A 27,832-nucleotide genomic window follows, 5' to 3' on the forward strand; every position below is an offset into this window, starting at 1 on the left:
CATATTTCTAATAGATTAAATCCTATATTTCGTTAATACATTATATCTTTCCTCAGTGAAATCCATTATGTGTATAGATTTTATGAAGAATATAAATGCAATAAATGAAAATGTTTACATGATTCTGCCTATAGTTCACTGCTTGACATGAATAGTTGTCATTAGTGGGATGTTTAGTAAGCCATAGCTCTTATTTTTAATTTTTCTTGTATTAAATTAAACCTTAAATACGTGTTGATTAGATTGCATTTTGTAAAATTCATCTCAGAATCTTAAATTTAGCCTGGAGAAAAGGTATCTTGTAATAAAGTGATTTACATCAAACAGTAAAACCAGTTACCGCGCATAAGGATTTAGACGAAAAATCACGTTGAAAAATGTAAACACGAATAGTTGTTGGATTCTAAAACTGAATTCGGAGTTGAATGCCGTTTAGCATATTAGGCATTAATTGACGGTTTGAAATAGATTCTTCATTCTTGTCACGGCAAATAGTAATTAAACTCCTATTTTCATTAACAAAAATTAATAAAACAGCGACTTTATAATTGACGCAATTTTACGTGATATTCTAGGATCAGAAGCAATTTTTTTTTCTAATCCGATAGAATTGTTAGCAGCGAAAATTTTCTTTTAAGTATCAAATACTTCAACACGAGACTACCGATTAATCTAAAATAATTTGACATGAATTGATTCACCCGATCGATGATAAAAAAAGTTTAAAGGATATTTAAAAAAAAATGGAGGTAGCGCATGAACAACAGATGCAGCAGGGAAGCAAAATAGATGGCGGGTGTGATGAGGAGAAGAAGTGCGTTTGAGAAAGCAAAAGCATGGAAATGATGGTAACTAGTTGAGTTGAGTTGTGATTGTGAGAAAGAGAGGAGAAGAAGAAGAAGAAGAAGAAGAAGAAGGAGAGTGAGTGCAAGAAGAACAAGAGGAGAGGCAAAGGCTCGTGCTGATGCCACGTGGCATGGTTGGAGTGGAAGAGTGGTTTGGGGGGTTTCAACAACAACAAGGCTCTCTCTCTCTCCTGCCATGTCAGAGCGTAACCCCGTCCTATGACCCCGGCGAATCCGTATTTGTGTGTCTTTCTCTCTCTACCACTTCTTTCTCTCTCTACATGACAACATCAACAAACAACAACAGCTATCTCTTTTTCTCTCTCTATTTATTCATTTGTCTGCCCTCTCTCTCTCTCTCCTCGTATCTCTCATCTCCTTGCATCCATGCCCTAATACCCTTTTCTGCATACCCTCTTTCCCCCTTTTCCATTCCTCTCATGCAATCCCTCTCCCTGCTTCTATTTGATCCATAGCCCACGCTGGTATGCTTGTCAATTTCCCTCCTTCGCCTCTTCCTTTGCGGTTTTAGCTGCAATTTGCCTTCTGGGGTTTTTAGTTTTTTGCCTCTTCTTGTTGTTCATGTTCAATTTCACTTGGGTCTTTTGTTTTGTGTTGTGTTGTGTGTGAGTCCGTTGATTCTCAACCTACTTTGCTCTGTGATTGTGATTCCTGCTTAAGGATTTTGTTGGTTTAATGAGCATGATTTGTTACTTGGATTTTGAGCTGAGTCATTTAGTCCCTTGATGGGGGAGGGGGGGATTAAGGGTTTTTGTGTTAGTTGAATCTGCAGAATGCTTCACCGGTTGTTGGTTGTGGATGTTGATTGTTGATTGTGGTGTGCTGGAACATACACTGACTTTCTGTTCATTATATATGCTGCTGCTTTTTTCTTTTTGATGGAGATTGTGTATGCTTCTGTAGATTCGGTGTGTTTAATAGCTTCTACATGAGAGTGTTGCTTAGTAGTCTGTCTATGTTCATGTGAATTATCTGATCTTGCTTTGATTGGGGAATGAATGTGTATGCCTACAAAGTTGTGAATCCTACAGTATCTCAGGAAATTTATCATTGTTTAGCTGTTTATGTTTAGGGGCAACTGGCATGTCTTATACTTGGATGTCTTTTTCGCTTACATGAATGTGGTTGCAAATGGGGGAGTAACGTTTGCTAATTTTTGCAGCAGGATTGGTGCAGGCTATTGATTCTACGTTTCTAACTTTCCATAATACAAGGTGATGCTGTTATTCATGTTATTCTATCCTCGAAGATATGTTGTGTACCAAATGCAAATATTTCTGAGTGTTAAATGCTGACAAATTCGCTTTTGTTTTATATTTTTCTCGGAGGGGGAGTTATTCTGTTTGGTCCTGAAATGTTCATTCTTAAGTGTAAAGGCTTGATTGTTGTGTTAGGTAGTTGTAAATGTTCATTCTTTAAGTGAAATATCTCATTTGCTTTGATTTTGCATTATTACATCATGAAACTACTGCTTGACTTTTTTGATTGTCATATTTTTTGATAAACCTTACTACCTGATGTTAACATGATTTCCAAACAGACTCTCACAATTTTTTGTATGAGGCAATTGATTTTTGCATCCAAAGGACTCATTACCTTAGCAAGTAGCGGGTAGAAATTACTTTTTTTATTGACAGCAACCTTGTTATTCACTTCAACCATTCAGGTTTCAGATTTACCTAAGACCTATCTCAAGACTTAAGTAGGCTGGATTTTCCAAATTCATTAGATGTTGGAATAAGTCACACCTCAAATGAATGAAGTATGGAATTCTTGTAACGATGGTGAACTAAAGATAGGACTACATAGAAATATTTTAGCAAATGTATTGAATCACCATGAGTTCTGAAGCTTCAACCCAAGACTAACGTATTGGACTTTCCCTTTAGCTATCATCAAGCCTTCCCTTTTGAGGCAAAAAGCTCTTTTTATGCTGGTTTGGTTTTCAAAGAGGACAAACTTTGTCCAACCAGCTGATGGATACTTTATCAGATACAGTCTTTGGTAATTGCAGTTGCGGAAAGATGAATAGATTGAAAATTTGAAATGCAAACTTGATACTTTGAATCCTGCTGAGATTGATTAGGAAATGTGGTGTCGTATTCTCTTTTGAATCGAATTTGCCTGCTTTCCATGTTGAGCGATATTAGGTGATCATGAATAATGTCTATGGTATGGTGAATAAAGAATGAGGACTACATGAATCTCTTAAAAAAATTGAATGCATGTTAGCTTCTTTGTGGTGTTATGCTTTAACGGAATGTCTTTGAAAGATCATTAGAGATATTGGCATGTAGTGCTAAATGTTTCATGTTCTTAGTCTCGATGTTTCTTTCCTTCTTTCTTGGTGTAGTTTTCAGTTTTTGAGGATTTTGTATCCTCATGCATTTGTATCTCTCCTTTCTTTCTTAATAAATTCTCTGTTTATCCCCCGAAAAAAAATACAATGATGGTTTATACTTTGAATGGATTAAAAGAATGTTTTCTCTAGTTGGGTACACATCTAAAATCTTTTTTGATAATGGTTGAACTTTGGTTACAGATATTATGAGACACACTATTGATTACCAACGTTATTTCAATATTTAGTTTTTGTTCATTTTTTCTGTTTTACTTTCGCATTATTTACTTGTACTACTTTCCTGTTATTGTTTTGTGTTAATGGGCAGACATGTTTAGTGCTGTTTTAAAAGCTATAATTCTTTGAATTTTCATTTTTTCGCATGACATGCTGATGGTTGAAGTGTTGATTGCTAATGCAGGATGCATATATGAACAATGAAAGAAAACAAATCATCAGCACCTAAAATGCTTAACAGGAACTGGGTTTTAAAGCGTAAGCGGAGAAAACTTCCTTTAGGACTAGATCAGTCATCTGGTAAAGAGCAATCCAATGGTAAAGAAGAAAATTCACTAACATCTGAATCTTCTAGAAATGCTTCAGCTAAACGTGTGCTAAAGACCGAAGTAGCTACTGATCAAATTTCATCTAAGAAGAAAGGAAATGATGGGGTGAGTTACCTTTTATGAGCCTAATTTATTACATAATGCAAGCTTATCTAAGCTCTTTAATAAAAAGAGGGGAAATAAGAAAAGTGACATGGGATGAGATTCTTTTATATTTCCATGTTTGTAATACTTCCTTTCCAATGGAAACGTCGGAAATCCAACTTATGAAGAGAAAGGGTGGTCTGTAGAATTGTCATTATGTATATCATGGTAGTTACTTATGATAATTTGAGTGATGTAAGTTGTCTTTTATGTTTTTTGTTAGAATAGAAATTTTATTGATGAGAATGGAAGAGTATAGCAGTCAGGACAAGACATCCTTGAAAAGTAGATAGAAGAACAAAATATAGAAAAAAATAGAAGAAATACCAGAAATTGACATAGTTACATTCAAACCATCTAGAAGTAATGCTCTTTGAAGAGGACAGAGCCAGTATGGTTGTCCCTAAAAATGTGGCATTTGTCCCCGTCCATAAGCACCTAATAATATAGCATATACAGCACATTCCAATGAGCCTTTCCATCTTTACTTCTCCCAAAATCCCTGAAACAATATGTGAGAAAGTTCTCAAAATTTCTTCCTTATGGACAATACATACCCTGCATTATCAACAATATCAAAGAGTCTATACCGCAAACATCTAGCAGATGGATATTGGATAAAGGGATAATGAATGGCTGCACATCTCCCAATTAGAGAACCATAGAAAGCCTTTTGTGGATCACCGACTTGAAACAAATATTTTGTATTATTAATGCAATTTAAATGAAAATGATTTCTGACCTAGAATAATCTGGACATATAGATATTTGGAGGAAATTTATTGTGGGGTTGTCAAAGTGGTTAAGGCATAATTTAGGCTATATCCAGCACATTATTTTAGGTTATTTATTTTAATTTAGGATATTATGGGATTATGCTAGCTTTTTATTTATGCTGTCCTTTTGCGAGCTAGATTTTATTACAATTTAGGATGTCATAGGATTATATTAGCCTTTTATTTATTTTTTCCTTTTGGTAACCACTGCTTTATTACTGAAATAGTGGTTGTAAGCCTTGGGCTAATCAGAGAGTGTTGTTTTTGAGAATTTGAATATTTCCTAATAATTAGAGAGTCTATACTATTTTTGCTACATTTGTTCTCATGTTTGCTGTGTCAACTTCACCATTGAGGGGCATTCCGATGTCTGAAGGGGTAAGCAATGAGATTATTTCTGCTTGTAATTAAAAAAAGAAGTGTTAGATTTAGCATGTCTAAAACTAAAGCGTTGATGGTTGATGTAAACATGTCACTGATAGGTTGCAAATCAGCTAATAATTAGTTCATTTATTGATTTCTAATTTTCAATTATACTAAATAAGAGATCAGTGTTCAGCCTAGATACACATCATCATACTCTAAATTTTTATATGGTATGAAAGCAATACCATCCTTTGTGACATACTCTTGCACTATTCCACTGCTGAGTTCTCAATACTGTAGAGCTCTCTTTCATGGTGACTGTCTGATGGTTCTTACTTTCTCATCAGCTGTACACTAATTCTAGCCACTGGAACCTTAATTTTAGCCCCTACCTGCAGCTGTTTGGAGTTTCTGTTCCTCAGTTAATAAGTGGCTAAGCTTGTTTTCTCTCTTTTTCATGAGTGTTTGGCTACTTTCTCCTATGCCTCATGAATTGACCTCTTCCCACACATCATGAGTGTTTTGTTCTCTCAGAATGATCCAACTATTTTGTTTGCTTGCCTCAAATTACTCAACTACTGGAAGATTACTGCTAATGGACCTCTGCTGTGTTGCCACATCTGAGTTACTGAAATCTGATATAACCTACAGTGTCACATCTGAGCTACTTCCGCCATTGTCAAGTCTCACATCAGAAAAATAAAGATCTGGATATAACCTACAGTGTCACCACCTGAAACCAATTAGCAGAGTTATTTGCCAAGTCACATAGAGGGCCTTGGGTTGATTTTACTGATACCAAGCTTAGGACATACGATATATATGCTCTAGCTTGAAAAGGAATGTTAGACTTACTGATCTAGGTATATAGCATGTGTATATATATATATATATATATGGTTGCCTGTAGTTACCATCATTGTTAATTAATTATTGAATAGATCCTAATCAGCTGCTTGATTGCTTCTTAATTGATTGTAATTATATTATAAATATGAGATCAATGTGCTACCTAGATATGCAGAATTCGGCATACTCTCTGATTTCTATAGGATTGTATCATGTTGCTCATATGCCTGATACAAATAGCCGCCACTTTTTGCATTGTGTGGTAGCTTGGCAGATTTGGTGTAAGATGTATGTGTTAATGTGCAATGCATGCATTTATTTGGTATTTATGGTAGGAATGAAATGCAATAATATTTGAAGGAGAAATATATACTGCTGCCTCTTATCTGGGAAAAATTGTCCTTGTTTTTTATGAAGTTGAGCTAGTGGGTTCTTTAAAGGGGTCTTTGTCTAATATTAATATGTAGTGCCATAATCAGCTTGCTTTCCTGATTTTACTTTATTTGTCTAGTCTAATATTAATATTTTCCTTTCTGTCTTTGTTCTGTTATTCTAACATAATCTCTTCTAGTAAAATATCTTTTCGGATATATGAAACTGTTGGATTTGGATCTGAGATTGGATTTGGATGTCATTGTAAAAGAAACTGTTGATTGTATTCAACCCAAAGATAAACTGGGTATAATACAGTTTATATGGCAGTTACATAACTGTAACCATCAACTAATTTGAGTTAGTTAGTGACAGCTGTCCTAACTAACTGCCTAACTAATGTTAACCAACTATAGTTAGACTAGCAGCATGACTAAAAGAAAAGAAAGAGTTACACTGAGTAAGTATACTCCTATATCCCCCGCAAGCAAATGTAGAGAAAATGGAGGTCCAGTAGAGGAAGGGAGAAAGCTTAAACCAAAATTAACAGTGCCTGCCAAGTATATTAGGATACTCTTTACTGCTGCCCAATGTTGTTCAGTAGGATCAGACATAAATTGACAGACCTTGTTTACAGGAAAACTAATTTCAGGTCGAGTGATGGTTGCATACTGCAAAGCACCCACAACAGATCTGTACAGGATGGGATCAGAAAAGGACTCATACCCGGACTTGGTTAACTTGCAGCCACCAACCATGGGAAAGGAGATGGAATTAGCTTCATCCATCCTTGTTTTAGTCAACAGGTCCCTTATATACTTGGACTGAGCGAGAATGAGGGCACCATTAGGCTGATGTCTTACTTCAATACCCAAAAAATAATCCAAATTTCCTAAATCCTTTAGAGAAAACTCAGAATTAAGTTTAGTAACCAATGATTTAATGAAAGTAGGATTGTTGTCTGTGACAATTATGTCATCAACATATACCAACATATAGATCACAGTGCTGTATTCAGTGTAGATGAGTAAGGAAGGATCACATTTGCTTGACCTGAAATTGTATTGAAGGAGAGTAGTCTTAAGTTTGTCCAACCAAGCTCTAGGGGCTTGTTTTATGCCATAGATGGCTTTGTGCAGCTTGCACACAAGTTGGTTGTTACTGTTTTCAAAACCAGGAGGTTGAGACATGTAAATATCCTCTTCAAGGATGCCATTTAAAATGGCATGATTGACATCTAACTGTTGAAATTGTTGCTGTAACCAGTGCTGGACAAAATGGGAGAAGGACCCCACAAATCAGTATAGATAAGTTCAAAAGGAGTGGAATAGACACTAAGAGAAGGGGAGGATGGAAGTCTATGGGATTTAGCAATGCAACAATGTGAATAAAATTCAGAACCTGTTTTATTGATAATAGGCAGATTACAAAGTTTGAATACAAGTTTCATAGTATCAACAGTAGGATGTCCTAATCTAGAATGCCAAGTGGCAAAAGAAATAGAATTATTAGAAACTTGTCTACAACAGAAGCATTGTTAACTCTATTTACAGATTGTGAACAGAATTTGAAGAAGATGCTCTGAAGACGGGTTCTGAAACATCAGATGAAATGGTATTGACAGTGAACTGAGACTTGAGTTTCTGTCTAGATGACTGAAGCAAATTAGGGAGTTGGTAAAAGGCCATCAGCACCAGCCAACCCTTGAAGAAGGACCTCTTTAGATACCAGGGATTTGACCAAGCAAAATTGAGAATGAAACTCAAAAAACAGAGTTATCTTTACAAAACTGACTGACACTCATCAAGTTTTTGGTCATAGAAGGAACAAATAACAGGTTATTAAGAACAAGATGAATTTAAGAGTTAAAAGGAGATTTATAAGAGGTTACACCTTAGGAATTAATGTTTAACCCCTGACCATTATTACCAATAATAATTTGATCTGATTCTTCAAAGGGTGTGGTCTGTTGAATATTCTGAGAAACTTGTGACATGGTGAGATGAACCTGAATCTGGATACCAATTTTGTGAAGAAGAGGACTGAGCACTGGTTAGATGAGTTTGTGGTGGTGGATTGTTGTATTGAGGTGGAGCATCTTGATATGGAGGCTGATTAGGGATATAAATTGGAAGATTTTGTGGGATATTGGTTTGAATGTTGATTAGTAGGATACTGGTTTGGATACTGATTTTGGTATTGGTTTGGGTGTTGGTTAAAATACCAACGTTGATTGGGATTTTGGTTTGAGTTGGAGTACTGATTCTGATTTGGATATGGCATTGGTTGAGTGGGGATATAGTTATCGTCATGTCTGTAATAACAATAGGAAGCCTCATGTCCATATTTATGACATGTTTGACACTGAATGTTAGAGAATCTACCACCACGACCCCCATGATCCCCACGGCCATTGCCATAGCCACGACCACCATTGCGACCACCGCGAAAGAAATGGTGGCCACCTCCACGGCCATTGTTGAGGAAACGATTACCTCCATTGTAGTTATTGTAGGTCGAATCATTGTTCTGAGCAGCATTGTGTTGAGCTTGAGCAGCATTGGCTTGTGGTTTTGGAGTAGTGTTGGAACATACCTGCTGCGAGGAATTGGGGGAGCAGATCTCCTCAATTTATAAAAAACTGAAGAATCTCAATTTAAATAAATAATAATTGTTGGATTAAAATTAATGGTTAGGATGAATTTTAACAAAACTCACCGTTTCACTTTTACAGTTTTACTTCACATATTTTTTAACTCACATTAAATGCATCACTCCTTTTAGAATATGAATGTCTGATTGTGGAACCATTTGTATGGTCCTTTTATGTACTATTCAGTACCTCTGGTACTCCAATCAATATATAGTTTACCTTTGCTGATAAAAAAAAAAAATGCATCACTCCTGGAACCGAAACACTGCTTCCTTTTGCAACTTCTTTCCCGCTATCTTACTATGGCTTCCAAGCTAAGAAATTGAAGGGCACACATGGCTTATTGAGTTCCTTCTCTATCTCCCACCTCATGGATGCTTTGTTTCTTCTTTTTCACCATTTATATCGTGCTGTACTAGTGATCATCTAAAACATAGGTGGTGGAATAGTGACTACGATGTCAAAAGAAAGTCAAGGTTTTTACGAGATGTATTGTTTTAAGCTTGGCATGCCCTCTGGTCACTCTCTCGTCGCCGCTGTTGGTGTCTCGTGGTGGAGTCTTGTCGATGTCGCTCTCTGTCGTTGCCTTTCTTGCTCTCTGGTCACCGCCGCCGGTCACACTCTTTGGTCGCTAGAGCCACCAAGATATCAAGGTTATCACGTCTTCTTCGCAAACTTGTTCACCCTTTGCCACTAACCTTTGTAGAGTCTCGCTTTCGGTCACAGGAGCCACTACAACACCGAGGTTATGACGTTTTCTTTCAATTGCTCGTTGCCAACCTTCTTTAAGTTATCCTGTTACGTCAAATTGGTTTGGGAAAGTGGAATGAAATTAGGGCTGTAGAGTTGTTTCTAACTTTAATGAAACGGTGAGTTTTGTTAAAATTTATCCTAACCATTAATTTTAATCCAACTATTATTATTTATTTAAATTGAGATTCTGCAGTTTTTTTATAAATTGAGGACATCCGCTCCCAGGAATTGGGGCTAAAATTAGGTTTAGAAGCTTCAATGAGATTGATGGAAGCAATCAATTTCTTGTGAGACTTTTCAATGCGAGTCTCATGAGCGAGAAGAAGAGTTTCGACTTCATCAATTGTGAGAGGCTCAAACCCACAACTAATTAACATAACTAGTGACTCAAATTCATTTGGAAGTCCATCAAGTATAAGGTCAACATGTTCATTAGTCGGAATTAATTCTCTAATATATGAAAGCGAATCGATCAAGGTCTGGACTCAAAGGAGATATTCAGAAATTGAATGATTATCCAGCAAAATATTACGAAGATCATTACGAAGCTGCTTCTTCTTCGCACGAATATAGATTGTAAGTGGGAATGAAGTTATCCGAGAGATGCTAAGAGGACTTACGACCGACAAGTCTAGGAAGAACTTTGCCGGAAAATGTGGATTGAAGCGACAATAGCAAGAGTTCATCCTGTTGTTCCCAAAGTAGAAACTCAGAAGAGATGTTTCTGGCATTGTGATCCACTAGAGATGCATATCGCGGTGGAATTTGTGGATTCGTGAGGAGATAGTGAAGGCGATGTCCTTTGATCACAGGCTCAACCTATTGACACCACAACCAATAGTTGGAATTTGTGAGTTTTTCCAAGATCGAGTGCAAGAAATTTTTTATGATTGTGGTGGAAGAAGTGGCGGTGACTTGCGTAGCAGCGTCTGCATTCACCGGATTCGCATGATTTGTCGGAACTGCATTGTTTACTGGCGGCAGAGGAGGAGGAGGAGGATTGTTAGAAGTGGAAGCCATGAAAGAAAAACTATGGATTGAAAACTTGCTCTGTTACCATAAAAGAATCTAAGAAAGAAAATTTACAGAAAAGTAAAGTGAGGTGAAATTGTTGATTGTATTCAACCGAAAGAGAAACTTAGTACAATACAGTTTATATAGCAGTTATATAACTATAACTGTCAACTAACTTGAGTTAGTTAGTGACAGCTGTCCTAACTAACTGCCTAACTAATGTTAACCAACTGTAGTTAGACTAACAGCATGACTAAAAGAAAAGAAAGAGTTACACCGAGTAAGTATACTCTATACATTGTCATCTCATTGATCTCAATAATATTGTTTGTCTTTTGTTTTATTTTCTAGCTGCATATCTTATCCTCTGTCTTCAATCTTCATACTTCTTTTCTTCATTTTTAAGAACAATATTTTGGGATGCTTCCAGTTTAGGATTTTTTTTCTTCATTATTTCCACTTGGCTGCTCTAACTTGAGATAATGAAACTTCTGATTCAGTATTACTATGAATGTGTGATCTGTGATGTTGGTGGCAACTTACTGTGCTGTGACAGTTGTCCTCGCACTTATCATTTACAATGTCTTGATCCTCCTCTTAAGGTATGTTCAAATCTGGTTTTATGCTGTGCTTTCATTTTTTGGTGACTTGGGCTATCTATCAACTACAAAGTCACGATTCTTGGGATTTTTTTTATCTGATTTTGCTTTCAATCATTTGGGATTTTGTCTCTTGAAGCGCATCCCTAATGGGAAGTGGCAATGTCCAAGTTGCTTTGAAGGAAAAGATCAACGAATGCCCATAAACCACCTGGATCCCATTTCAAAACGAGCAAGGACAAAGATTGTCACTACAAAATCAAAAGATCAAGTTAGCTCACTTAACCTTGAAAAAGTTTTTGGAACTAAACTTATTTCAAAGAAAAGGTCCTCAAGCAAAGGAAAACCTATTTCAAGCATGGGAGCCAATTTTTTTGGAAAGAATTTATTGTCTTCCCCAGCTGATGAAACTTGTAGCAACAAACCTATTGACCCATCTCTTGAGAGTCCTATGGAAGGAACTTCATCAGGTGTGAATGCTGATGAAAAAAAATTGAGCTTGGCATCAACAGAATCCCCGATGGACAGGAAGTCAACTTCACCTGCCAAGGAAGATGAACCGCTCTCTAAAATTACTAGTTTAGAAGCAAATGATGAACAGCTGGAGGGAAAAACTGATTTATCTTGCAATAAGATTCCTTTAAGGAAAACACTTGTTCTTGCTATTGCTGCTAGTGGAGAGGAAGTGAGAAAAAGGAAGAATAAAGTTGTTAATGATAATACTAGTCAAAAGAAACGAAAGACTGAAAAGGGGAAAAAAATTGTCAATCCTTCTTCTATAAAGTCCAAGTCTGGGAATAACAAAGTACACAAGAAGCAGAAGTCTATAACCCATAGTATTTCTGCATCTGTATCAAAAGAGGATGTTGGGAACAAGAATTCTAATGCCCAACAAAAAGATGAGGTACTTGTTCTGCTCTCTAATGTCTTATTTTATTTTTACTTTTAATAACCAATGGAACATTTTATCTTTAACCTGTTACTTCTGGATAAGTAGTTATTGCATTTTCTAATAGATACTTCATTTTACTTGTTAGTTTAAATGTAGATATCATTTTATTAAAATTTACAATGACTAAATCCTGGCATAATAATATTGACATTTTTATTAATGGGGTCAAAATGTTTATATATTTATTACCAAATTAACATTTGATTTGATTGTTAATAAAATTTCAAATTTCCACTTTATCTTAAAAATTGTTGAGTTTAAGCATTGTCCTTTCTTATGGAGTCGAAATGTTAGTATATTTGTTACCAATTTAACATTTGATTTGATTGTTAATAAAATTTCAAATTTCCAATTTATCTTTAAAATTGTTGAGTTTAAGCATTGTCCTTTCTTATGGAGTCAAAATGTTAGTATATTTATTACCAACTTAGCATTTGATTTGATTGATATTAAAATTTCAAGTTTCCACTTTTTCTTAAAAATTGTTGACTTTAAGCATTGCCCTTTTTTGTCTCTCTTGACATCAATTCTGGCCATGGTATACTACGTTAAAGCATGACTATTTTAAATTATCATAATGGTTTAGTGCTCTCTACAGTTTATACATATCTTGGAAATTCATTTCAAATACATTTGTAATGTCTAAATGATAAAGGGTCTAATTATTGTAGCCTTAAATTACGGTGACTCAGATGGACTACAGTAGAGGTCTTTTATGTGTGGTGTTTTGCAACTGTAATGTCCATAAATGGCATAACTCACCTTCAATCCTCAAATTTAATTTCAATTGCTAATTCACAACCTACATTTCATTTCTATGTATGTATGTATGTATTGTCCCCATCTCCTAGCCTTCTGTAAGCTCACAGTTAGGAAATAGTAAAACATGAATACGAAAATAAGAAATAATGGTGCAGGCTTACAGTGATCTAGCTATTGGCTGAATACTAGGATACAGAAAAGAACTATTGAATTAGATGATTTGTGTAAAACTGAAAATACGTTTTCCTTTACTAGGAGAGAAATTTTGAATATTGTCGCGTTTAGACATGTTTTGTAAGAATTCTTTTTAGATGTATTACAGTCTGCAGAAAAAGATGAAAAATGAGGTATAAGTGTTTCTCAAAGTATGCAAGGTTTGATACATTCGGTTAGATTAGGAATGCCAATAGTGTGGTTTATATGTATCAGAGTTTTTGCAAGGTTTGCTAACATGGACCATTTGGAAGCATCGAAATGGGACAGTTTTTGAAAACCAAACCTTCGATGGAAGTAAAGTGCTGGTTGATGCACTATTCTTACTATGGACATAGCTTAAGGCTATGGAGAAGGATTTCACACTGCACTTCAGTCACTGGTCCACTCATCTCAAAGAAGCTTTTTGTAATTAGGAAAGGCTGGTAGCTGCAGGAATATCAATAATTTGTGCAGGGCACTTATAATTCCTACTTTGGGTTCAGATAGGTTCTTAATATTTGGTGTTTAGTCTAGCACTCAGAACCTGCTGTATACCCATTTTCAATTTGTATCTATAGTACCTCTGGTACTCATCTATATTTTTTTTTGGTCAGCAAAAATAATATATATTGATATAAGAGAGAGTACCAGAGGTACCGAAAATACAAGAGAATGTAAGTAAGGCTAGTAAATCCTCATATCAGACTGAATACAGACTGATAGGAGCTTACTAGCCTAGTACAAAGCGGCAAAAATTACAAAAACACAGCTGGTGTTACCCTAGTTTACATAAAACCAGCTGGTAGATTGCTAGACCAAAAGTTGAAATGCATAGTAAAATTTTCCTCCATTGTTCTGAACCATGTCCATGCCAAAAACAGTGCATCTTCCAGCAACTTACTGCCATTGAATGGAGCATTCGTGAAAATAACCTTATTTCTATACTGCCAAATAGACCAATTTAGAGCAACCCACCAGCACTTCCACCTGTTGTATTTCTTCCCACCTTTCATCCCATTGTTGTGCTGCAGAAAGTGGATCCTTGGATTTATAGGGTAGGCCCCCGAGGTACCAATCCATGATAGGGATTCCCACCATAAATGCTGTGTTTTGCTGCACTCAAAGAAGAGATGAGATGCAGTTTCCTCCTTAATACTGCAGAAAGGGCACAGGCTGTCATTTATATCAATTTGCCTTTTCCGCAGATTAGACTTAGTCGGTAATCTATCTCTAATTAACCTCCAAGCAAAAATTGATGCTTTAGCTGGGATCTTTAGCTTCTATAATTCCTTGAATGTATCATCCATGTTTCCCTCCTCTGAGTTCCCTTGCAGCAGAATGTAGGCGCTCTTAGAAGAATAGTATCCATTGGATTCAGGTTTCCATACCCAGCTGTCTGCTGCATATTGTTGGAGTGCAGTGTGTGATATATCTTCCAGAAAAAGTTTAGTTCAATTCCACCTTAAGGAACTTTGGAATCTTAAAATTCCACCTAAAGCTTCAGTGTTCGCATGGCGGCTAATTAAGGATAGATTACCAACAAAGTTGAACCTTAGTAGGAGGCAAGTGGTGGTGAATGACACGACGTGCCCATTCTGCAGTAGTCATGAGGAGGATGCTGCCCACTTGTTTTTTCACTGCAGTAAGATCCTACCTTTATGGTGGGAATCACTATCTTGGATTGGTATAGCCACTGCACTTCCTCAACACCCAGCGGAGCACTTTATGCAGCATGGGCATCAGGTTACTGGGACCACAAAGTCTACAAGGTGGAAATGTTGGTGGGTTGCAGTAACGTGGACCATTTGGCAACAAAGAAATAGAATAGTCTTCCAAAATCAAGGTTTCAACAGCAGCAAAGTTATGGATGATGCTCTGCTATTACTTTGGTCTTGGCTCAAGTCCAACGAGAAAGATTTTTCAGTTCACTTTAATCAATGGTCTTCCAATCTAACACTAGCTTTCTGTACTTAGCTTGGGAGTTTGGGGGCTGGACTCTTGTAGCATGGGTTAGGTAGCAGGGTGTTATGGTGCTGGCTTTGTTTCCTTCTATATCATAGGAACCAGCTGGCCCCTAAAATCTGTATTTTCAGTACCACTGGTACTCATTATTAATATATCATATCTATGTTTGCCGAGCAAAAAAAAAAAAAAAAAAAAATATCTTCCAGAAAACCAACAGCCGAGGCTATATATATACTACTTACTTTTGCTGAGCAAAAAAAAAAATGTATCAGAACAGTATAGTGTGGTAGGGCATGTTACTCGCTATTTCAATGTATTAATCCTACTATAAGATCCTTGATTTATATTAATATACTATCTAGCATATATTTATTATTGTTGTTGAGATGCTATACCTAGTGGGACAAGGCTTTGTTGTTGTTGTTGAGATGCTATTGCATTTTTATTACACTGTAAGCATGATTTGTTTTTGCCTGGATGCAGAAGGTCTCTCAGCTAATGAAAGATACCCCAAGTGAAGTTGATAAAGCACAGAGCCGTGTGGACAAAACTTTGTTGCATGAAGGCAGTGCTATTGTTGAGTCTCTGCAGGTAACCATCTAGAAAGAGCTGTCAGATGATTTACATTTCTTTGTTTAAGAAAATGCCTCCCCTGATATCTTTTATGTGATTATCATGACTTACTGTACTTGGATATCCTTCTGACAGGTTGATCGGGTTCTAGGGTGTCGAATTCAAGGTGAGAATGCAAATTCATCACGTCACTTGTCCTTGAATGTTGTGGGTGACTCACCTTCTGGTGATCTGGTAATATTAGAAAATCAGTCCAGACTACTAGATGAGAATTCTGCTTGTGCTAATGATTTGGATGTTGAATCAACTGAAAATCATATTGATGATCGTCAAAATGTCAAGAGTTCTGATGAAGAAGGAATACTGAAAAACACTGATAGAGTGGAAGGGATTCATGTATACAGAAGATCAATAACAAAAGAAAGTAAGAAAGGAAATCCTGTAGATTCATTGAGTAAAGCCACTGATGATTTAGGTCCCTGTGATGGGGATGGTAAAGATCAGGATGATTCTGCTGTATCTGCTGAACAGTTGGAAAAACCAACTGACAAGGTGGAGACAGAGGAGATCATTAATGTTGCTTTAAGAAGTGAGGATAACAGTGAGATTCCAAAAAATTGTGAAATACATCTCTCTCTTGAAACAAAACAAAAAGAAATGAATGCAGAGAAGGGAACGAGTGGCTGTATTGATGATAAAGCTCAGGATGCTAACGTAGTTGAATGCGCAGGCCCAAATGGAGAGCAAGTTTTCTATGAATTTTTAGTTAAATGGGTAGGAAAGTCTCATATTCATAATAGTTGGATTTCTGAATCCCAGTTAAAAGTTCTTGCAAAGAGAAAACTAGAAAATTACAAGGCAAAGTATGGGATGACAATAATTAATATTTGTGAGGAGCATTGGAAGCAGCCTCAGCGGGTGCTTGCCCTTCGAACTTCCAAACATGGAACATCTGAAGCATTTATAAAATGGACTGGACTGCCTTATGATGAATGCACTTGGGAAAGTTTAGATGAACCAGTGCTTCAAATTTCTTCTCATTTGATTACACTTTTCAATAAGCTTGAAACTCTCACTCTTGAAAGGGATTCATCAAAGGAAAATTCAACTAGGAAAAGCAATGACCATCAAAATGATATTTTTAATCTTACAGAGCAACCTGAGGATCTAAAAGGTGGTTCTTTGTTTCCCCATCAGCTTGAGGCACTGAACTGGTTGCGTAAATGCTGGTATAAGTCCAAAAATGTGATACTTGCTGATGAGATGGGGCTTGGGAAAACAGTATCTGCTTGTGCTTTTATTTCATCATTGTATTTTGAATTCAAAGTTTCACTTCCTTGCTTGGTCTTGGTACCGCTTTCCACAATGCCTAATTGGCTTGCTGAATTTGAACTATGGGCTCCGAATGTGAATGTTGTAGAATATCATGGCTGTGCTAAAGCAAGAGCAATAATTCGCCAGTATGAATGGCATGCAAATAATCCAAGTGGATTGAATAAGAAAACAGAAGCCTATAAATTTAATGTGCTTTTAACTACATATGAAATGGTTCTTGCTGATTCTTCTCATTTGCGTGGAGTTCCTTGGGAAGTTCTTGTTGTTGACGAGGGCCATCGACTGAAGAATTCAGAAAGTAAGCTTTTCAGCTTGTTAAATACATTCTCTTTTCAACATCGTGTACTGTTGACAGGTACCCCTCTCCAGAACAACCTTGGCGAGATGTACAACTTGCTTAATTTCTTGCAGCCAGCATCATTTCCTTCTCTATCTTTATTTGAGGAGAAATTTAATGATCTTACGACTGCAGAGAAAGTTGATGAATTGAAAAAACTTGTTGCTCCTCACATGCTTCGTAGACTTAAAAAGGATGCCATGCAAAATATCCCCCCTAAGACAGAAAGAATGGTTCCTGTTGAGTTGTCATCCATCCAAGCTGAATATTATCGTGCAATGCTTACAAAGAATTATCAAGTATTGCGGAATATTGGGAAAGGGGTTGCCCAACAATCTATGCTGAACATTGTGATGCAATTGAGGAAGGTCTGTAATCATCCATACCTCATACCAGGAACTGAGCCTGAATCTGGTTCTGTTGAGTTCCTTCATGAAATGAGAATAAAGGCTTCAGCTAAGTTGACTCTTCTGCATTCTATGCTAAAGATTTTACACAAGGAAGGTCACAGAGTTCTTATTTTCTCACAAATGACCAAGCTTCTTGACATCCTGGAGGACTATTTGAATATAGAATTTGGGCCTAAAACGTATGAGAGAGTGGATGGATCTGTTTCAGTTGCTGATCGCCAGTCAGCTATTGCACGCTTTAACCAAGACAAAAGTCGATTTGTTTTCTTGTTATCCACTCGCTCTTGTGGACTTGGGATAAATTTGGCAACTGCTGACACTGTCATCATCTATGATTCTGATTTCAATCCCCATGCAGATATCCAAGCAATGAATCGAGCACACAGAATTGGACAATCAAATAGACTTTTGGTATACCGGCTTGTGGTTCGTGCTAGCGTTGAAGAGCGCATCTTGCAGCTTGCTAAGAAGAAATTGATGCTTGATCAGCTTTTTGTAAATAAGTCTGGATCTCAAAAAGAGGTAGAAGATATTTTAAAATGGGGAACTGAGGAACTCTTCAACGATTCTCCTGGACTGAATGGGAAAGACACGAGTGAAAATAACAATAGTAGCAAAGATGAGGCGGTAGCAGATATAGAACATAAGCATCGGAAGAGGACTGGTGGTCTGGGAGATGTATACAAGGATAAGTGTACTGATAGCAGCAGCAAGATTCTGTGGGATGAAAATGCTATTTTAAAATTGCTTGATCGTTCAAACCTTCAAGATGGTTCAACTGATAATGCTGAAGGGGATTCTGAGAATGATATGCTGGGCTCAGTGAAGGTGAAGTAATTGGTTAACTCTGGTTGATACAGTATTGTTTCTTTAAACTTTTGCTAGAAGCTAGAATATTACCAATAAGGCAATAAACTTAGTCATATGGTGTGTTTTTGTGACATACATGAATCTTGTTTGGATTGTTTGCGTTTAGACAACGACATACCCCCATGCCCCTATCCTTTTCTTTCTCTTGTGGCTTTTATTATTTTCCTTTCTTAGGTACCTTGGCTATTTGAAACTGTCTTGTAGCTTGTGTGCTTATGATGATTTAAGTTTTCCAGTTCTGTCATTAATGGCTGTACTTGGTTCTATATGTAGTTCTTTGAAGTTGCCTCTGTGATTAATATGTAAACAATCTAAACAAAGAATTTGTTGATGCTCTGTTCCCCTTGTGCCTCAGGAAATTCGTTCCATTTATTTTTAATATGATATAAGTTTCTTTCTCTAAGGGTGAGCCTTGGTGAAATGGTAAGGTTGCTGCCTTTTGACCTGGTTGTCATGGGTTAAAATCCTGTAAACAGTCTCTTCGCTTGTGGGGGTTAAGGCTGTGTAGACCTACCCTCCCCGAACTCCACTAGTTGGGAGCCTTGTGCACTGGGTTTCCCTTTTTCTATAAGTTTCTTTCTCCCATAAACTCTGATTCTATCATGTTAATTGAATGATTAAGTTTCCACTTTTATTTTTTCTTAAATTGTATCTTTGTGCTCTTACACGCGGTTAGATATAGTGTGCTCTGCCCCTTATTGTGATTGAAAATTTCTTACTTAGGCGCTTGAATGGAATGACGAACCAACTGAAGAACATGTAGTGGGTGAATCTCCTCCTCATGGGACTGATGATGTGTGTACACAAAATTCTGAGAAGAAAGAGGATAATGCAGTGAATGGCAATGAAGAAAATGAATGGGACAAACTACTGCGTGCGAGGTAAGTAGATTCTATTTGTTTTCTCCTCTGTTTTTGTCATATATTACTTTAACATGCAAGTTCTGTGAAATTACTGATTATTGTCTGCATAAAGTACTTATTCAATAAGAATAAAAATATCATTTCAAGAGACATTAAGAATTTGAAACATAGTGGTGATAGCTGCCTTCTGTCCAAAAACAAAAGCCCATTAGCACCCCAGGATGGAAGTGGGGGGCACCCTACACACAGACAATGTTGCTGTAGATCACTCCCTCCTTGTCTGAAATGACCTGAAATATAAACAAATTTTTTGATAGAACTGTTTTACTTGTTTGTGTAGGTTTCTGTTAATCTAGCCAACCGTGCATAATGGGATAAGGCTTAGATATTTTTTGTGGATGTATGTGTTCATGCTTTTTTTAAGGAAGTTTATATATCAGACATGGGTACATTTTTAGGTGTTTGTGATATGCTCATGTAGTTGCAGAACTAATAGTTACTGTTTGATTAGATTCTGTTTTTCACTGTTGTAACTGCTCTAGTCTGTTATGACTTTAACAGAATCTGTAAGAGTCAGTTAGCTACTACTGCTGAGTCTAGTAACTGCTTAAAGGAAGGAAGAAGACCTAGGAATTGGATATATTTTAACATGTCCTTCACATGAAATCCCTTTTGTGATTTTTGTCTAAAGTCAAATGTCAAAATGCAAGCTGACTAGTACTTAGTCCTGTGCACAGAGTGTTGGTTATGTTGATTTGAAACAGATTCCTTAGGATTGCCTTGATCTAGATTCAGAGGGAGAGGACATTGATAATGTATTTTGCCTGTGCTTTTGAAATTTTGCTTCATGGTCAAGAAGCAAATGTTCCATGTCATGAACATTGTGAGATTCCAAATGGATGACTGAGGTGACAAAAGCTTCATATCCTCAGGTAATACCTCAAGGATATATCAGTGTGATCATGGAGTGTCACCAGACCACTGATTGAGATTATTGAATCAACAAGGGCTTTGATTCAAAGGAGATACTCTATATAGGATGCATGCCTTTCTGTGTTGTGGACTTCTTGTTGACGCACTAAATATAGGTATGGATTTCTTTCCATACCTGCCAAGAATGAACTCAGTGAACCACTCAGGTAAGCATTGATTTGGAAAGAGAGGATGTCAACTATGAGAACAGCATTTGGTCATGCATGCATGCTTTGCTGACTCATCCTAATTCTCAATTCTCATCAAATTTCAGTGGAATTTCCAGATATACAATTAATCTAATAAGACGGTGAGCTTTAATCACTGCTTCTACTTGCTGTTTTCGCAGCAAGAAATGGTGATTGTCTAGTCAAACAAAGGTTGTGTTTGGGAACATTATTGGAGAGGAAGAAGATTTCCCTGGTGGTGGTGGATCAAAAGTGGAATGGAATGGATTGAGCAGCAACATCATGCCCAGAAAACAATCTAATGCCATATAAGAGTGAAAGGCAGCAAATTAAACCAGATAGAAACACAAAATGCAAGAAAGTAAATGGAAAATATTAGAGAGAATTTGAGGATGTAAAGTGTTTTTGATATTATATCTGAATAGTTTCAGTACAAATGTAGGTATTTATACATCTGAGGTTTACTAGCTCTCTTACACAGTCTGACAGCGGAGTTATTGTTGGCACACTAACCAACTTTCTGACTAACTATCCACAAACTTAGCAGTCATGACTAACTGACAGCTGGAGGAGACTCACTTATAGCCCATTTGTTTTAGCTATCTTCATGAAAAAATTACTATTTTTTTTATAAAATCACTTCTAATTTTTTTTACTGTGTTTATTTAAGGGAAGTTCTATTGTATTGATATACGCATGACTATACTCTGGCTGTTGGGCTTTAAAGGGATAACAAGAGAAAAAGGTGGGAATTTTTTGTTGTATGGGTATCCACCTATTGTGGTTAAATCTCATGTAATTGGGGCTGGCAGATTTCTGCCTTGTATATTTTGATATATTTCAGTACACCTAGTGCTGATCATCTATTAATAATATCAGATTTTTGCTGTGCAAAAAAAAAAAAAGAGAAAAAGGTGGGAATAACAAAAATGAAAATGTTAAGATGGATGTATATGAAATGATTGTATACTTGGAGATATTGATTTGACATTGATTGAAGAAAAGATAATAGAAAATCAGTTAAGATGGTTTAGACATCTACTAAGAAGACCACTAGACGCCCATGTGAGGAGAGTAGATTGCTTGGTTTTTAGTCCTATGAAAAGGGGGAGGGGGAGACTAAGAAAGACATTGGAGGAATTTGTGAAGAGAGGTCTCGTGGTAAATAATATCTCTAAAGATTTGGTTTATAATCGAGCCAAATGGCGCTGTGATGTAGCTGATCTCACTTACTGGGATAAGGCTTTTGAAAAAAAAAAAATCTTGAAAAGGTCAGATTTCTGATATTTTTGAAGACTGTTTTGAGTAGCTTCTTGCTATAATTATGGCTACTTTTAAAAATCACAAGTATTTTTTTTATAATTGTAACAAAACCAAAAAAAAATAGCTTAATTTTTTTTTAAAGCTTAAACAAACAGGTCCTTAGTCTCATGAAGTAGTTGCACTTAGGTCTTAATTATGTGAAGGGGCACGTCACTCTTGCATACAAAAATTTCAGACAGTGTAGATTCTAACTACAAGATTTAGACACCCATGCAAATCCTAGCTACGATCCTAACATACTAACACTTATTTATAAGAACTGAAGCAGCAATCAGTGAACTCTTTTGAGCATATGATGGTAAAGGAGCATGAGTAATAGAAACCACTTTTCTAAAAATTCGAATATTTTAAGTAAAACCTGGGGAATAATTCTTATCTTTACAAGTGATGAAAGCAATTTTTTTTAATTCATATTTCCATACATTTGACAGCATAGTTAGCTATCAAGTGGCATGACTAATATGATTGAATTTTCTTGTCATACCTTGGTTTGTAGGTGGGAGAAATATCAAAGTGAGGAGGAAGCAGCTCTTGGTCGAGGGAAGCGGCAGAGAAAAGCTGTTTCTTATAGGGAAGTATATGCTCCACATCCAAGTGAAACAATGAATGAGGTAGTTTGCTTCCTTTCTGTTCGCAAGTAAAACCTATTAGTTAATATGCTCAACATTTTTTAATTATGTATTATGTATTTGGTTCTGAATATCACTGGCAGAAGATGATGACCAAGTTTTGTTTCTCATACTATCTTAAAATATCCTCTCATGTGTTTTTATCAGATATATAAGCTAATCAAATTTAAAGACTGGTTAAGTTGGGTTTTAGACTTTAAACTCTGTCCCCCGAAATTCATTAATAAAGGATTAAAATAAGATAAAAAATAGTTTCTTTTTAAAAAATAAAATGCAAATAAAAAAATTGTTTGGTAAGTAACTTAATGAGCAAGAGGGAAAGACAAATTTTGTTTTAACTGCTAGATTAAACAGTAACCGTCTTTATGATGGATGTCATAGGGTGGCTCTTTCCTTGCGCGTAACTAATTCCCAAATCCATATTTAGGTTCAAGACTTCTTTTAGAGTTTTTCTGTATGTTTTCCCTTAATAAACTATGGCGGTGACTCTGTTTTTCATATTCTTTTCGTTGTCCCGCTGTGATCCTGGTTGGGATAGATCTACCAAATGCCTTTGGAAAAACTATTTTGGGCTTTGTAAAATCATTTTTTTTAAGATATTAGTCATGGACCTATAACATTTTTCTATATATATGCCTTCCAAGTTAAAAAGCTCTACCTATGTCACACAACTTTCTCAAGCATTTCTGGCCCCTTCGAGTGTTTAGCTAGGGTAAGGTGGAATTGGTTTGTTGATTTCTTCAGTGTAATCGTGTGACCCCATACAATAACATGCATTATTGTTGAATGGTTGTGCTGCATTTAACATGGAGATTTTATTCTTGTAAATTGGGACTTTCTTTCTTTATTTGTGTAGGGCTATTCCTGTCCCAGTTTATTTTCAGCTCAGTATTAGTTTAGTTGTTGGTTTTTGTGTGGAGGGCTGTAAATAGGCTCCTGTTCACAATTTAGGGTCACTTGCTTATTATTAAAGTTTTCATATTTGTTCAGCTGTTTTACCACTTTAGCTTCAGTATTTAAGCTTAACTTCATTTTAATTCTAGAAATTCTATTGGTCTATTTGTTAATGTTTTCTATTGGTGCGCTTGTTCAACCAGAGTGGTGGTGAAGAGGAAAAAGAGCCAGAACCAGAGCCTGAGCGTGAATATACACCAGCAGGACGGGCCTTCAAGGCAAAATAGTATGATTTATTTTTCGAACTTCCTGAATTACTTCATGTTTTTTAAATACGGTTAAGGGAGATGTATACATGTTCATCTTCCAATCTCTTCTCATCATTCCTCTTTCCCCTCCTTTTAATACATATTTGAAATGAGCCTATCTGTCATCAGTGCTGTTGGTTTGTCATGATGACTTCTTTTTGGTGTTATACTTGGCTTCTTTCACTGGTAAATTGTCAAGGAGTTCCTCCTCGTTTGTTTTCCTTCTTTTTTCTGTAAAGTAGTTATGTATGTAAATAAACCTGTGATACTTTAATTTTAACTTATTGAAATGACTTACCTAGATCTCTTAGCAATTCCTACATGCTGTTGATCAATTGTTTAAGGTAGTTTGGACATCCATGCATTAATTTCCTTTAAACAAATTAAGTTATACATATTATATTGGTATTCCCTCTTCAGTTCTATCTGTACTGATGAGATTATTCAATTGTGGTTCAAATTTTAATTGGCAATTTTCGAACTCATGTACCAAGATATTGTGTCTCTGGCAGTGGTAGATTCTGTATATTTAGTATGCCTTGACAATTAAATGGGCCCTCAATGCTGAATATTTACACTTGCTATTGCTTAACAGTGGTAAACTCCGTGCTCGGCAAAAGGAACGACTTGCCCGGATAAAAGCGATTAAAGAATCAAATCCTGTTGAAGGACTTCCAGGTAATGAGTTACTTTCACATTCTCCAGCCATTACCATGGGTGGGGATCTAGGGGCTGGACCGATGCATTCAGTTCAGGAGGGGCCTTCTATCAACCTACAGGACAGACAACTTTCAGAAGCTAAGAATAGCAACACTGACTCCTTATCAAGGATCGATAAGCTTTCAAAACATAAAATGAACAGTCATTTTGATGCTTCTGTCAGTAATCTAGGTCGTTCTCTCCCTGACATTTTTCTGCCAAGTCACCCTAAAGGGGGTCTGAGCATGACAAGCTCTATGCCCACCAACAATTTGTTGCCTGTACTGGGACTTTGTGCTCCTAATGCTAACCGAATAGACTCATCGGAAAGTAATATTTCGAAGTTTAATTGGAGACATAGACATGGATCCAGACAAGAGTTTCCATTCAGTCTTGCCCCTTGTTCTGGGACTTCCGTGGATGCTGAGGTCAGAAGTAAGGAAGTGGCAGCAAATACCAAGCTGGCAGATGCATCAACAGAAAATTTACAACCAAGTTTCAAAAATAGCATCCCTGATAACAGTCTCCCATTTGTTCCAGTATGCTCTCTTAATACATTTGTGGATTTCATTTTCGATTGTAGTTGGCTTTACACATGTGTTCTTATGATTTGTATCCTTTCCTTTATTTATTTTGCAGTTTCCACCGTCTGTGCAAGGAAAGGAATCTGATGCATTTGAAAATTCAGGTGCTAGATTCTCTCATTTTCAGGAGAAGATGGCCTTGCCAAATCTGCCATTTGATGAAAGGTTGTTGGCCAGATTTCCTCTTACAACTAAGAGCATGCCAAATTCACATCTGGACCTCTTGCCCAGTTTGTCTATAGGAGGAAGACTTGAATCTTTGAATGGATCTATGCAAGACCTTCCAACAATGCCAGTGTTGCCAAATTTCAAAATACCCCCTGAAGATTTGTTCAGATATAATCAGCAAGACAGGGATGTTCCCCCTACTTTGGGTTTAGGACAAAGGCCAACCACATTCTCATCTTTCCCAGAAAACCATAGGAAGGTGCTTGAAAACATAATGATGAGAACTGGATCTGGATCTGGATCAAGTAATTTATTGAAAAAGAAGTCAAGATCAGATGGGTGGTCTGAAGATGAACTTGATTCCCTCTGGATTGGTGTTCGTAGGCATGGAAGGGGTAATTGGGATGCTATGCTCAGAGATCCCAAGTTAAAGTTTTCAAAGTACAAAACATCTGAGGATTTATCAGTGAGGTGGGAAGAGGAGCAGGTAAAGGTCTTTCAGGGGCCACCTTTTCCTGCACAAAGATCATTCAAGACAACAAAATCTACCAAATCGGCACATTTTCCAATCTCTGATGGAATGATGGAAAGGGCCTTGCATGGGAGCAAATTTCTTTTGCCACCAAAATTTCAAAACCATCTGACTGACATGAAATTAGGGATAGGTGATTCTGCATCTAGTCTGTCACATTTTAGTACATTGGACCGACCTAGTTTGCAAAATGATCACTTTATACCTCTTCCATCTTGGAGTTATGATAAAAACAGATCAAAATTTCCTGAAGGTGCTCCTGCTGAAACAACTGATAGACCAGGAACTTCTTCCAGTGTACTGACTGAAAGACCATTTCTGCTTAATTCTTTTGGAACCAGTACTTTGGGTTCTTTAGGCTTGAATTGCTCAGGCAGCATTGATGCACATCAAAAGGAGGATGGCCAAGGAAATTCCAAGCGTGGAAAGTTGCCTGTACTTTTTGATGGATCATCCAATGATGTGCGTGATAATTGCGTTAATGTAGGAAATGGTGAGTCTACTAGCTCTGGATTGTTGTCTAACCCCAGTAGACCTGATCTTTTGCACTCAAAAGGAGAGGAAGTGGGTGGAAGCAGTACTTCAAAAGACAAGCTTCCCCATTGGTTACGAGAAGCTGTGAGCTCCCCAGCCAAACTTCCTGATCCTGAACTGCCACCCACAGTATCAGCCATTGCTCAATCAGTTCGCCTGTTATACGGGGAAGATAAGCCTACAATTCCCCCGTTTGTGATTCCTGGACCACCTCCCTCCCTACCAAAGGACCCGAGGTGTAGTGTCAAAAAGAAAAAGAAGAGAAGATCACACAAGTTCAGTCGGGGTCTTCCAGATTTTGCTGGAAACAGCAGGGATTTGCACAGAAGCCACCATGTTGATAACGGTGCTTCAAGCTCACTCCCATTGGGCCCATCATTGCCTCTACTTTCTCATACAGGAGCTCTAGGAACTCAGCAGATTGAATCTGACCTTAACTTGCCTCCTCTAAATTTGAAAGTGGCAAGCTCGTCACACTCTTCAAAAAAAGCAAGTTCAGGACTGTCTCCATCTCCTGAAGTGCTCCAGTTGGTTGCATCATGTGTTGCTCCTGGCCCCCATCTTCCATCGATCACTGGTGCTTCAAACTTTCTTGACAGCAAGCTTCCATTGCCAAGGCCTGTTGGCAGAGCCAAATTCAAAGACTCCGAAGGTGCCTTCAGAAATAAGAATCCTAGGCAGGTCTCACCAAAAATTTGGTGTCCACCTCAAGAACAAGAAGTACATGACCTTGATAGTGGAGATTCCAGCAAGACTCAATCAGATCCCTCTCGGGTTGAACGGCCCGATGAAGTGGAGGTGTCATCTGAAGGAACTGTCTCAGACCATGCTGTGAGAGATCAGGAAACATAACTGTAGTGTTTTGGATAAAAAAATTGAAACCATATTCTTTCTTGATGCTGAAGCCTTTTCATCAATGCGCTAGAATTTTTGTAGGTATGACAGTGAGTGAACTAGCAAAAATATAGGATTGTTGAGAACATGTAAAGTTTTTTTCTCCAAGTGAAATGAAATATATGCTTGCTGGATATTTTTTGTTGTCCTCTTTGTCTAGCATGGCATTTTTTCAAATTGGAATCAGATATAATAATTCGTTATTATATGCATGGCACTTGTATTAGTATGGACTGTAAAGCATGGTGGAAGCAACATTAGTTAGTATAGTACTGCAGTGATATATATAGTAAATGTTCTTGTATTCAACAACAGGAATTAGAAGATCAAGGCGTCAAGCCATCTTCAGATTACCAAGAATTCAGTTCCATTAGTGTTCGTGTGAATTTATTATATACTGTACTTTGTATTTAATGATATAGATTATTTTCTTTAAGACTGATGATGTAGATAAATTGATAATTTGTTATTTGTGACTTTTCTAATAGAATGAATGGGTCACTAACAAGCTTTCTGAATTTTTATCTCCTAGATAAAATTGCAAAA

At 36.9% G+C, this 27,832-nt stretch overlaps 1 protein-coding gene across 4 annotated transcripts; it reads left to right on the forward strand.

The window, feature by feature from the left end:
• The first annotated feature begins 673 nt into the window (after positions 1-673).
• LOC114412681 (protein CHROMATIN REMODELING 4-like) lies at positions 674-27,722 on the forward strand. 4 transcript variants are annotated; one of them, XM_028376668.1, is made up of 12 exons: positions 674-1,087; positions 2,029-2,080; positions 3,629-3,878; positions 11,201-11,302; positions 11,439-12,203; positions 15,657-15,764; positions 15,882-18,656; positions 19,422-19,579; positions 22,541-22,655; positions 23,771-23,853; positions 24,471-25,113; positions 25,214-27,722. In XM_028376668.1, exons 3-12 carry the CDS (start codon positions 3,645-3,647, stop codon positions 27,242-27,244), a joined length of 7,014 nt encoding a protein of 2,337 aa, XP_028232469.1. In that variant the 5' UTR covers positions 674-1,087; positions 2,029-2,080; positions 3,629-3,644; the 3' UTR covers positions 27,245-27,722. The 4 variants fall into 4 exon arrangements, with proteins under 4 accessions (XP_028232469.1, XP_028232467.1, XP_028232470.1 ...); XM_028376666.1 differs by lacking the exon at positions 674-1,087 and adding an exon at positions 1,119-1,330; XM_028376669.1 differs by lacking the exon at positions 674-1,087 and adding an exon at positions 1,119-1,330 and having other exon boundaries at positions 15,660-15,764.
• The last annotated feature ends 110 nt before the right edge of the window (positions 27,723-27,832 follow it).

The sequence above is a fragment of the Glycine soja genome, chromosome 5, assembly GCF_004193775.1.
Source record: "Glycine soja cultivar W05 chromosome 5, ASM419377v2, whole genome shotgun sequence".
In the NCBI taxonomy this organism is placed as follows: Eukaryota; Viridiplantae; Streptophyta; class Magnoliopsida; order Fabales; family Fabaceae; genus Glycine; species Glycine soja.

What these genes read in the sequence shown, in the direction of transcription:
- LOC114412681 (XM_028376668.1), top strand. Translation starts at nt 3,645, where the DNA reads ATGAAAGAAAACAAATCATCAGCACCTAAAATGCTTAACAGGAACTGG. An exon ending in AGAAGAAAGGAAATGATGGG is followed by an intron (nt 3,879 to 11,200) that starts GTGAGTTACCTT and finishes CTTCTGATTCAG; the next exon opens with TATTACTATGAATGTGTGAT. An exon ending in ATGCCCAACAAAAAGATGAG is followed by an intron (nt 12,204 to 15,656) that starts GTACTTGTTCTG and finishes GCCTGGATGCAG; the next exon opens with AAGGTCTCTCAGCTAATGAA.